A 12,267-nucleotide genomic window follows, 5' to 3' on the forward strand; every position below is an offset into this window, starting at 1 on the left:
CCTATAATGGAGAGTTCATGATCAAAACAAGCCATGTTTTCCCTATAAATCACTGCAGAGAGAGAAATCAAAATCTGAAAGTTGGAAGAGGAGAGCGGTGTAGTGGTTAAAGATCCAGAATTGGTTGCAGCTGCACTTGGTAACTTTAAACTAACAAAGTAGAGAAGCAAGGCACGGAGCAAGATTTTCAACCGCCCTGATTTATTGTCTACTCCTGTACTCTTCCATAAGGGCAGGACACCATCTTAAATTAAATGCCTGCTTCCTTGGAAGTAAATACAGTATTCCTATTTAGTTGCTGAAAGGAGAGGTCAGTAAAGAAATTACATGAAAATGGTAAGAATATGATGTAGTTTTACAAGTTTCTTGGAAGAAAGTGTTCAAGCACCAGAATACATCCCAGTAAGTATCCTTCCTCAGTTTGATAGGCTCACATAGCCACTGTCTAGATCAGGCAACATTAGGACTTCTGAATTTTAACTCCTAGAATTCCTCAGCCAGCCATAAGGAATTTTGGGAGTTGAAGTCCACAAGTCCTAAAGTTACCAAGGTTGGAGACCCCTGGTCTAGACCATGTTTTTGAATAGGTGATGGGAAATCAATAGGCAAAGTAGGGGAATCTCATCTGATTGGATATGAAACACCAATAATGCCAAATTCTTTATCCACCATCCTGCTTTAATATGATTTTATCATATTATGGGTACTTTGCTAAAATATAAGAACACACAACAGCTCTCTTTTAATTTTGAAGATTCACAACACGGCAAGAGCTCCGACACAGACTTAAAGGAAATTACAAGTTGAAATTCAAAAAAGTATCAAATGTTGTAAACATAAGAGACTAACTATCCATGCATATAGTCATATCTAGGCTTGATGTTAACACAACTGCAGTGAAGAAATTAATGGAATTTGTTTCTATGTAATATTTTTGGATTGCAGCTTTGATCAAAAGTATTAACAATTCTTTCAATCTGCATCTATAATTCTAAATACAACATCATTAATTTAACAATTGTTCTGAAATTCTAAAGGCAAAGAATACTGCCAAAGCTATTTTTTATTAATCTTCCTCTGCTAAATTAAAATGATATATATATGGACAAGCTAGAAAGTCTGGACTGCTCACAGAAGTCAAAATATTCATTCAATTCCTTTTGCCTTCAGCTCTTCTCTAACACGTTTCAGATAGTTAGGATCAGGGTAACCAAAACTAAAAAAGAGACAAGAAAGAGACTTGCTTAAATCAAGGAAGCGCTAAACACAAATGTTTAATAATACTATCTGATGCTTAATTGAACTATTAAAAAAATGTACTTAGTTTGCAAATACATAAACTAATTTAACAGTTTGAATTATACTTGAGAAAAAAATAATCTAATTTCACTGATGTACGAGAAAGGAATAAGTCGATGCATGTAATTATGCTGATACAAAGATCTAACAGGAGAGAAAATTGGTAGTTCAGGGTTGAATTGTGGGGTTCCTGATGCTTTCTGAGTTTGGTTGTTTTCTTGCAGACGTTTGCAAGAAAACAACCAAGTTTAGAGAGCACCAAGGGCGCCACAATGCAAAGATCTTCCTGATATTTACAATTTCTACTGAAAATAATTTACCATTATAATTCCTTAAGAAGCACACATAAAGTGTGCCTGGTGGACTTCAAGAAGCTAATAAAACACTTTAGGATTGCTTTTTTTTTTTAAAATCTAGTTATATTTTAAAACAGACTTTACCGTACTTAAGATAGCTTTAGAAAGAGAAGCTTTGCTTCAGGGTCCCTTTTGTAGAAACCAGCGCTCCTACATTCCACAAGGCTTTCAAGGCAGCACATTTTCTTCCTCTAGCTCAATATTGGCTGAAGCACCCGTAGGGAGCTTGGATTTTAAGGGAAGTTAAGAAAATACATGGAAGGAAAGCGTCCCAACTTCTTCCAGGCCTTTTGCCTACATGCACTTCCCATTCCCAGATCGCCGCCCTTCACACAATCTGGGATAGGAAAAGGAAGTTTTGCTTTGAGGAAAAGGACTTCACTCAGAATTCCCTGCTCTTCAGACCCTACCCCAGTCCATTCAAAACATATTTGAAACACTTTAAAGGGGGGGAGGGAACCAGTGAGTAGACAAAGGATATTCCTACTACGATTGAATGAGAAGACTGATTGCCATGAGCTATTATTAGATTGGGGGGGGGGTCTCCTCATGGCTGGCTTGAGAAATTCTGGGAACTGAAGTCCACAAGTTAAAGTTGCCCGGTTTGGAGACCCTTGTATTAGATCAACCATTCCTAGCATATGCTGGATTACAAATCCCATGTTTCCAGAACATGGGTATTGTAATCCCATACACCTAAAAGGAACTCAACAGGAAACAATTGTATTGTACTATTTCACGGACAGCAAAATATCTTTGGGATGAAAACCTAGGTTTACTTCACTCGGCTTGGTGGCAGCTGTTCTGCTGACATGGATTTTATCAACACTTGACAAGTTCCAGAATAATCAAAGCTGCATGCAAAATTATATCAGGGGAAATCTGTTATTCTTTGTCTATAAAAAAAATAATAATGAACTTACCCTTTTTCTCCTCCACATATACTAGTTTTGTGATGAATGTCATTCCAAGTAACCACATCAGTTGCGCCCGTGGTTCGCGACTGGCCCACTGTGAAAATCAAGCTTTGGTCGAAGGCCCGTTGCAACAACTTCAGAATTTCTCTTCCTTCTTTGTTGTCAGGTAAGTATGCTTTGCGGAATGTTCCATAGAAAGGTTTCCCTGGGTGAGGATGCCTTTCCTGGTTTGGAAAGAGTCGCAGATGTCAACATTTGCAGCTTGTTCCAGATTTCATTGCAAGAGGCTAACTGTTGTGTAGCTATTCTGATATGAAGTGGAAAAGATGTAGCAGGAGGGAGGGAGGGGACAGGGACATATTTGCTGCACTGTCAGCACACTCTTAAAAAAGCGATGCCTCTTCCTGGCACTGACAGGGTAGAAGTGCAGCCCTGGGAAACCCTGTGCTTGAGTTACAGAAACAGTAAGGAGGCACCACCGGCAAGGCACAATAACCTTGATGCATGCTGTCATCAACTCCTTAAATTGAACACATTAATTTTCCTGGAGCTGCAAGCTTTGTGAACCTAGGACAACAGTGATGATGAATCTGACATACATGTCAAAGGTGACATCCCATGAAATCTTGAGGGAACGTGCCAGCATTTACCAACACCCCGACAACAAGTACAGTGGTACCTTGATATTCGACTGTGTCAAAACTCAGTGCATTTTGATGCAAACATTTTGTTCTGGTACTCATGATTTGTTTGGTATTCAATGAACTTGTTGGTGCCGGCTGCCTTGTGACTCACTACATTATTCCTTATGGGAAAAATCTATTTGGTACTCATCAAGCCTCCAGGAACCAATTAACAATGAGTACCGAGGTACCATAATTCTCAAAAAACGTGCCCTGTTCTCATGTGGTTCCTGAAGGCTGTGGAGGCCATGCAAGAAATGGGTGTGCTCTAAACAGCCTCCAGACCTTGCAGAAGTCAAGCAAGAAAACCATGCTCTTGTATGGCCTCTGAGCCTCCCAAAATTAGATGAGAAGAGAGCAAGCTTCCACTGAGGCTGCAGAGGCCATGAAAGAGCATTCTCTGAAGCCACTTTAAGGGTGTTGTGTGATCAGGTACTCCCTGGGGTCCTCTCAATAGAAAGAGATCACTGCCTGAAGGTAAGCAGTGCATAGCAGATTCGGTGTCTGTGTGCAGGGCTATGGGCTATTATACCATTCCCCAAGACTCACGTACTTTGGAGAACAATGCAAGGTGACTTTTTGAGTACCAGTGGTGGCACGAGGACTGAAGCTGAGGTCCAAGCCTCTACTTCAGACCCAATCTCAGCATTGTTCCCAAGTGCTATTGTTCAGAGTGCCTAAATGGCCACTCTCTTTTGTTACAGGGGTGGGAGGAAGTGTCACACCAACAGTCAAGTTTGGAATTTTCCAAAGTTTTGACACTCTGAGCTCAAATAGTTCGCCATCACTGGCTTAGGAAAAGGCACAACTGCTTTAAGGAGGAACCAAGATGCGCAACATGCTACCACCATCGCTCTGTTCCAAAGTGTCTTTTTCTGCTTCAGATCCAGCTATATAGCCATACTTACCAAGTTACAAAACAGGACATTCCCAGCTACAGCCCACTTAATCAGAATCTGACTCCCAACAATGGGCCAGCCACGTTTCTGGGAAGGTCCCTCAAGTATGACACGAACTGATAGATCACTTTTTCTTAGTTTCAATCTCAAGCAGATTGTCCCTTTACTGCAGAGATAAAAATGCACTTCCTTCCTTTCATTCCATTGTAGATATTTCAACTACCCCCACCCCCACCCCAATCTGTTTGCTTTTTGTACCAACCGATCATGCTCAGAACTTTTTGGATGGTCAGGAAGCTTCCACTGAGGAATTTAAGATGTGACAAAAGAACATAATGGTGTCCAACCCTACCTTTATTAATCTGTTGGTTTCATTTACTGATTTATATAGTTCTTGTGACCAGCCCTAGAGACACATAAAAATAAGTTCTCAACATCACATAGGAAAAGATCTGGGTTCTAGTCCACTGGAGATTTGTATAAATCTTCCAAAGATTTCTTATAAAAATAGCAATAGCACTTAGACTTATGTACTGCCCATAGTGCTTTACAGTAGGGGTCCCCAACCCCCAATCTGTGGACCAGTACTGGGCCGTGGCATGCCAGCAAATGGTCTGCACAAACAAGGAAAGCCCCATCCGTGGAATGCAGGTAGCACACAAAACCACGTCCCCTCTGGTCTGCGGGAAAACCTCTCTCCACGTAACTGGTTCCTGGTGCCCAAAAGGGTGGGGACCTCTGCTTTACAGCGTTCTCTGAGCAGTTTACAAAGGTCAGCATACTGCCCCCAACAATCGGTCCTCATTTTATTGAACGTGGAATGAAGTAAGGCTGAGTCAACCTTGAGCCAGTCAGGATCAAACTCTAGGCTGTGGGCAGTTAGCCTCCAATATTGCATTCTAACCACTGCACCACCATATGCTGATGTTTTCTACAAATAAATCTGTGTCCCCAACACAGCACCACACCAAGAACACCAGTGCCAGCAAAATACCTCTTAGTATTCTCATCAGGCTCCTGATTTTATTTCTGTAAAGTTTATTTTAATTCAAAATAAACTAGAAGCTTCCCTGCCAAAAAAATAGAAAACCAGCCTCTAGCAGAACCCAATAAAATATCTGCTTCACATAGACTTTGCCATTTCAAGCAAATATGGCAAATAAGGTGAGGTGGTTGCAGACAGACTTTTACTCCTATCCAAGACTGAAGACCGCCTTCCCATAAAAAAAGAAAGATCTTTGGTACAAAAGGCAAACAATTAGGGGAAGTGGGGTGAATGGATAAGGAGAGGAGTGGGCAATCTGAATTGGGAAACCAACACAGGAAGAGAGATTAAGCCCCATCAACCACTTGTGTTACCTTTCCTATGATAATCATGGTTCAGAATATTTGGCAATGGATGCCCCATCACTTCTGGTGCATCTTCAACTCTGAAGGGACATAATGGCAGGTCGATATGAACTCCGCTCTAGCCTCTGCATAGATGTTTAGAAGATTTCTAAAGATTTCTAGATCTCTTGCTTTTGCAGTCCCAACTGAATGGCTATTACACTATTTCCTTGGAATGTAAATATTTTTTTTAAAAAAACTGAAATTCAAGAGGGTGACTAATTATGGCCCAGAAACATCATACTGTTAAACTTACTGTCTGAATGCCATCGGGTATACGGTAAGTAATACTGATGGTTCCAGAGTCCTGATGACCAGGGAGGGAAATTCCAGTTTTGATGACATCCATTTTTCCTGGGGGCTGATTTCCTTCTATATTCCCATACAATGCATTGCACACAGGGCAGACTGGTTTATATTTCATTGCCATTCTTATGCAGGATGCACAAAATGCGTGCTTGCATTTGGGTAGCACTTCTTTCTGGTGGATTGTGTTCAGGCAAATGGGACAGCATTCATCTGGTTGGACTTCCGTTGCCTTCCCTACTGGCCTTTCCTGGGAAGGAACCTGGTGGATTTTGTGATGACTCTGCGGCTCAAAGGAGGCGCCTCTAGCAGCCCCGAGACTGGAATCAGGAACGGCTGTTCCTTCACTATTTGCAGCTACGAATTCCTCACTATTCAGAGACTTCATCTTGACCTCTCTTTGCTCTGGGAGCTGATTTCCTTCCGTTGCCTTCCCTACTGGCTGTTCCTGGGAAGGAACCTGCTGCATTTTGTGATGACTTTGCAGCTCAAAGGATGCGCCTGTAGCAGCCCCAAGACTGGAATCAGGAACGGCTGTTGCTTCACTATTTGCAGCTACGAATTCCTCACTATTCAGGTACTTCATGATCTGCTTCTCAGCAGACAATATGTTTTCAGGAAGACCATAAATGACCAGGTTGTATTTATCTAGAGCCAGTTGTATTTTGGGATGTTCATGTTGCAAATAGCTCAAGAATTCCATCAGGTTTCTTTTCTGATCTTCCAGAGGTTTCAAAGGAATTTCTTTTGTTTGTGGATATTCTAAATACATCAGGTATAGATCCTGAAAATTCTCAGCAGCAAGTAAAGATTGATCTGATGATGCAAATGGCTGGGGCATAAAAGTGATGCATACTAACTGACCTTCATGACAATGCCTCGTCTCCATTCTAGTACAATACATCTGGTTTATTGCTTTAATGTCTTGACTTAATCTTGGTATGAGAAATGCAAATACTGCAGAGTCAACTTCAATGCTACATGGCTGTATGCGGGGATCATTTTTTTTATTCCAGTTCTTTGCTGCCATTTCATTTAACAATGCCTTTGCCTCTGAAACTTCCTTGGTGGGGCCTTGAAGAACAGCCGTGTCCTTGTACTTTTTAATAATAATGTGTTTGTATTTTCTTTCTATCATCTCACATGCATGGCTCTCAATGAAAGGAACTGTTTCCTGTTTTAGATTTCCCGCTACTTTTTGGAAAAGCAAGACAAAATCCTCCTGAGCTTTCTTAGCAAGGTTTGGTACCTTCATTGAAGCAAACCAGACAGAAGTGATTCCATTCTCAGTGTTGCCTATTACTAATTCTACACTGAATGTCTCCTCAATTTTTTTAATTTCTTCCTTGTAGGCTCGTCTAAAATATTCAAAGATACCTGAAGGAACTTCCATTTTGGCCAGTTCTTCTAAATTGTGGTCTTCCTTTGCTTCATCACAATTGTCCTGCTTTTTAGGTTGCCAAATTTCACTGCCACGATGGTCTTTAAGGAGTTTCTCAAAATGACAGTATAACTTTTCAATATCCTTGTAGTGTCCCACCACCTTTTCAACACCAAAACAACTTGATGCTCTCTCTATTTTTAAGGTAGGACATACAGCGGTCACCTGATTTCTCTGCTGTTTAGTGAGCAAGTCAGTATTCAAGGTGGCAGAAACCTCAAGAAATATCTAAAAATAAACAGGAAGGGGGAGCACACAAGAAATGTGAGCCAGTACGATAAAAATGATATACCAGATTTAACAGAAAGCTTCATATTCTACAGTGAAGAATTTCATAGTGAGATGGCACCTTCCCACTTGAGTCATTTTCTGATATCAGCCTATTCCTTGGAGAAGAAGCTTCTAATAAAAAGGCTTTTCAGCATGGCAAACATAGTCTCCTACACTTTGGCTTTTAAAGAGGCATAAATGCTTATAAATATTGCAAATTAGCAGATACATAAAGAGGAGAAAGTCAGAAAGTTAATAATTTTTATAAAAAAACTATTTTAAACAAAAGCTTAAAAAATGTTTTGGTATTGTGAATTAAACTTGTTTTGTTCATCTGTATTTTCTTTTATCAACATGTATAAATACACAGATGTGCACATCCACATACCCGTGCACCCCCACTTATACCAAACAATATATAACAAATAACAAATCTATGGCTTGAATTTGCTAATTGGTAGGATGTCATTATTATGTAAAATTAATTTATAGAAAATAGAATGTCTCACAACATTGAAGATTCAGGATTTTCTATGGTCACCTGTAATGTGGAGACGGCTGGCAGCTAACATAAGCATTCTAAACTAAGCAGACATAGAGGCTTACCTTTTTTCTAGCACTTTCATGACCAGCTGCATAGATTTTCTCTTGCTTGTTTTTAAAATCATTCTGAAGAAGCAAAAAGTTTGAAGAAGGTGGAGTTGAAACTGAGCTTATCACACTGTTTGTAAAATCTGTTTCTGCCGCATCAACCACAGCCAACTCCGAATCTGGCAAAATTCTTATCTCCAGAGTTAGTCCCCCAACTTCTATACTATGTCCATGATGGGCCTTCACGCTCTTCTTTGCTATTGCATGTTAAGAAAAAAAGAATATTCAAATACATATTTGTCTTATGTTTTTAGTTATTACACCATAAGGACCCAGATTGTTGGGGGCAATTAAGCTGACTTTGTAATAATGCCGCTGGGGTGTGTGTGAAAGCCCTAATAAGCAGGCATATACATAGAATGAAGGCTACTGCTAAGCTTGTAAGCCGCCCTGAGTCTTTGGAGAAGGGCGGGATATAAATGGAATTAAAATAAAATAAATGGAATTAAAATAAAAATAAGCGGGTACACACATCACACGAAGCCGCTCTTTGAGGAAGACTGAGAAATAAACAATAATAAATTGGTTAGTGTTAGCATATTGCATCAACTCAATCACAGAGATACACAATTTATAGAAACTCAATCACAGAGATACACAATTTATAGAAATACTACAGAAATATTGCAGTTTATAGAAATCTAACTTGCATGTCTAACACATACTGCTTCTCAGGCTCCAGAAATATTGAAACAATGTCCTACATCTTTCATATTGAGGACAGGTTTAAAAACCTATATAAGGTGAAACTCAACTTACCTTGGTAATGGAATTGTGTACAAAACAATTTGGTCTGGCAGCCTGGAATCTCATATAAGCCCAAATTTTATAAGAGACTAATAAAGAGAAGATTGCTCTCTACATCCTGATGCACCTCTTAATTTCAGGGCCCCCATGGACTAAATTCCAGCCTCTATGACCACTGCAGGAAATGGTCATGGAGGTAGAAGATAAATTAGACCTCTGCAGTCTTCCCTGAGCTGAAGATTCTCCACTTCAAGACCTAGAATTCTCAGCAGTAACCATGCTGGCTAGGAACTTGGGAAGTCCATGCATTTGGAAAGCAGCTTGGCTGATTATTCCAACTTCTCCACCATAAATGCACTTGGAAGATGGATTTATTCCTAGTCATTGGGAAGTTAGTTGCTTTCCATAGTGTTCCCATTCTCCATGCCCAGCATGAAAATGCAGGGAACTTTTCCCTTAAATAATAAACGAATGTTGACATTTGTGGGTTACTCATAAGGCAGCATCACATAAAAGCAACCAAAAGCTTTTGTGATTCCTACCACATTATAAGTCTCAGTCTAATCCAATAATCTTAGAATTTCCTAATAGAATTTATTTCCATTACTGGGAGGGAGAGGGAGAAGGAGGAGGAAAGGGAGAGTCATAAAATAGCTTAGGCTTGAGTGGCAATCAACATTTACAACCACCTTCAAATGCTTTTTACTGTTTGAGACCTCGCTCAATTTTTCCCTTACCTCAATGCTCCCCAAACTTAGCAGCTTCCAGAGATGTGGCCTCCCAAAGTTCCTCAGGCAGGACAGCTGTTTTTGAGAAGTCTGGGAGTTGACATCCAAATCTCTGGAAGTTGCCACAGTTGAGAAATATGGCTAGGTCAGTGATTTCTTATAAGGGAGAAAAAAGTTCCCTAGTCTGTAGCCTCTAGGAAAACATATGAAAGTATGAATTTGCAACACTCATTGGCTTGTGTAAATAATTTCTCCTTCTAGCTACCTTGTCCTTTGCAAAGCTAGTGTGGTTGCTTTGAAGGTCATCCCCAGTTGGCTTCCTGTGTCTGTTCAGGACCAGACAACCTTTCAGCTGGGGCTGCCAACATGTGAAACACAATGCATGAACACACCTGTACAAATTCCTGGAGAAAGTCTCTGAAGCAGTCATGCTGCCATTTCCAGAGGATGTGGCTGTGTTAAAGCCTCAATGGATGTTTGTCTCATATCAAAACATTTTGTAAAAGGCCTTTCTCAAATGCTAGTCTGTATGATACCAAAAGGCGGCTGATTATTAAGATCATCCACGCCATAATAAAGCGAAAAGCTCACCACTACCCCTTCTGACAAAAGCTTTTTCATGGGAATTTGGGGAGCTACAATCTCTAACCCTATCCCTAACCCCAACTCCGATGTAAGCCAAGTACACTTGCTCCAGCTGCAGGCAGACGTCTCAGAAGATCACTGAACTTGATCAGAACTGTTCTGTACTGGAAGCAATCACACAATTTAAAACAGGCTTTGCTCTTTCTATGCCTTCGAATGCTTTTGATATTTTGGTTCTGAACGTGCAACACACTTCTACATCATGGTTTAACTAGAAACGTATTATATCTCAGCATGTTCTGGCTAGCCCACAGGTCTGCAACCCGTGGTCCGGAGCCCCATGCGGCTCTTTCAGCGTCTCCTGCGGCTCCCAGTCCTCTGCCATGTGCAGTCCAAAGGGAAAAAAAAGTGGGACTAAAAAAGTTCAACCAATCAATTCAAATATGCAGGGTAGGTGCATATCTCGCCTTGGCTCCACTCTTCAGTCAAACCCTGTTCTGCACATGCGGACACATTTTTTGCGGCTCCCAGTTTTTCCTTTTGTGAGGGAACCGGTTCCGAGTGGCTCTTTCACTGTTTCAGGTTGCTGACCCCTGGGCTAGCCTATAGTGTGGATTATTTTAATCACAAATCAACGTGTCACAACAATCAACGCCGGGCAAATATCAGCCTGCAGTACTTACTGCATTCTAACCACTGCGCCACCATTTGCTATTTGCACTATCTTGTTTTTTAAAAAGTCCTAACAGAGTGTGTCATTCCCAAGCTACCGTGAAATTTATCGGAATAGCCACAATAGGTCAAAAATCCCACTAAAGCCACGAATCCCGCCTGATCGCTCCCTTCTCGTCCCGCAGGATACCTTCTTCCGACCAGAACTGCACGGAATAGATGCCCCGTTCGCGGTCTTCCACTCTCACGTTGCATTCGCCGCCGCCGGATTTCTTCGCGGACTGGAAATGGATGGCCAACTTAGCCTCCAGTTTCTCTGCGAAGATGTTGGGAGGGATGACCTGAACAAACAGCGGAGTAACGCAGCTGGCCGCGGCCATTTTCCCTTCCTAAAGGAAGCTTTCGCTTAGCTTTCGCTTTCGTTTCTTCGCAAGCGATCCTGGCCCAAGCGCCACCGAAAGCGAGAACGCCTCCCTTGCACGACGCGACGTCACCCCGCGCAGCTCTGTGGCTCCGGTTTCCAGCGCCGCCCACTGCCTGGCCGAGAGAGCAGCAGCTGGCCTGAAAGGGCGCTGCTTCCAGCCGGAGTTTTCGGCGGAGGGATTCTCAGGCGAGGGTCGAAGGGAAGCAGCGAGCGAGCTTTGCCCTTCGCTTCGGTTCTGTTTCAAATCGCTCCGCTCCTCCCTAAGTTGTAACGTGTTCCTGTAGCGTAGGGCAGGGGTCTTCAAACTTGGCCCTTTTATGACTTGTGGACTTCAATTCCCAGAATTCCTCAGCCAGCTTGTCTGGCTGAGGAATTCTGGGAGTTGAAGTCCACAAGTCATAAAAGGGCCAAGTTTGAAGACCCCTGGCGTAGGGCCTCTTTTCCTGGCTTTTTAAGTGGGGTTTCCTATCTAGGGATGGTTATTTCTGTGCTTCTCCTCTTGCCCATTTTGAGTGGTTACTCCTATACTTTCGCATCTCGGCACAGATAAGCGACTTGTGGACTTCAACTCCCAGAATTCCTCAGCCAGGCATGCTGGCTGAGGAATTCTGGGAGTTGAAGTCCCACAAGTCATAAAAGGGCCAAGTTTGAAGACCCCTAGGTTAAAGCATCAGGCTGAGTTCTTCTTCTCCTGCCTTAGGCATGAAGCCAGCTGGGTGACCTTGGGTTCTCAGCCCCAGGAAGAATGCAGGGGCAAACTACTTTTGAAATGTTGGTGAGAAGAAGACCCTGAGACATTGAGTTCAACGGACTTATTCCCAGCTAGCTCTGGAACAGAGGGCAGCAAATGGAGATAAGAAGTATTATGTAGTTGTGGATTAAGCATTAGGAGAAATGAAG

At 41.9% G+C, this 12,267-nt stretch overlaps 1 protein-coding gene across 2 annotated transcripts; it reads right to left on the reverse strand.

Moving 5' to 3' along the window:
* Nucleotides 1-657: 657 nt before the first annotated feature.
* On the reverse strand, nt 658-11,358 carry DTX3L (deltex E3 ubiquitin ligase 3L). 2 transcript variants are annotated; one of them, XM_081327910.1, is made up of 5 exons: nt 11,134-11,358; nt 8,167-8,408; nt 5,800-7,518; nt 2,579-2,796; nt 658-1,216 (listed from the first exon to the last, which is right to left on the reverse strand). In XM_081327910.1, exons 1-5 carry the CDS (start codon nt 11,321-11,323, stop codon nt 1,147-1,149), a joined length of 2,439 nt encoding a protein of 812 aa, XP_081184036.1. In that variant the 5' UTR covers nt 11,324-11,358; the 3' UTR covers nt 658-1,146. The 2 variants fall into 2 exon arrangements, with proteins under 2 accessions (XP_081184036.1, XP_081184037.1); XM_081327911.1 differs by lacking the exons at nt 658-1,216; nt 2,579-2,796 and adding an exon at nt 3,157-5,584.
* Nucleotides 11,359-12,267: the final 909 nt, after the last annotated feature.

Source organism: Vipera berus (genome assembly GCF_964194415.1).
Source record: "Vipera berus genome assembly, chromosome: 1".
NCBI lineage: Eukaryota > Metazoa > Chordata > Lepidosauria > Squamata > Viperidae > Vipera > Vipera berus.

Bases quoted from the DNA above. Each gene is read 5' to 3' on its own strand.
- DTX3L (XM_081327910.1), bottom strand. From the start codon at position 11,323: ATGGCCGCGGCCAGCTGCGTTACTCCGCTGTTTGTTCAGGTCATCCCT. The intron at 7,519-8,166 runs GTAAGCCTCTAT...GTTTATTTTTAG, and splicing joins ATGAAAGTGCTAGAAAAAAG to ATATTTCTTGAGGTTTCTGC. The intron at 1,217-2,578 runs GTAAGTTCATTA...TCTCTTTTTTAG, and splicing joins ATATGTGGAGGAGAAAAAGG to TTTTGGTTACCCTGATCCTA.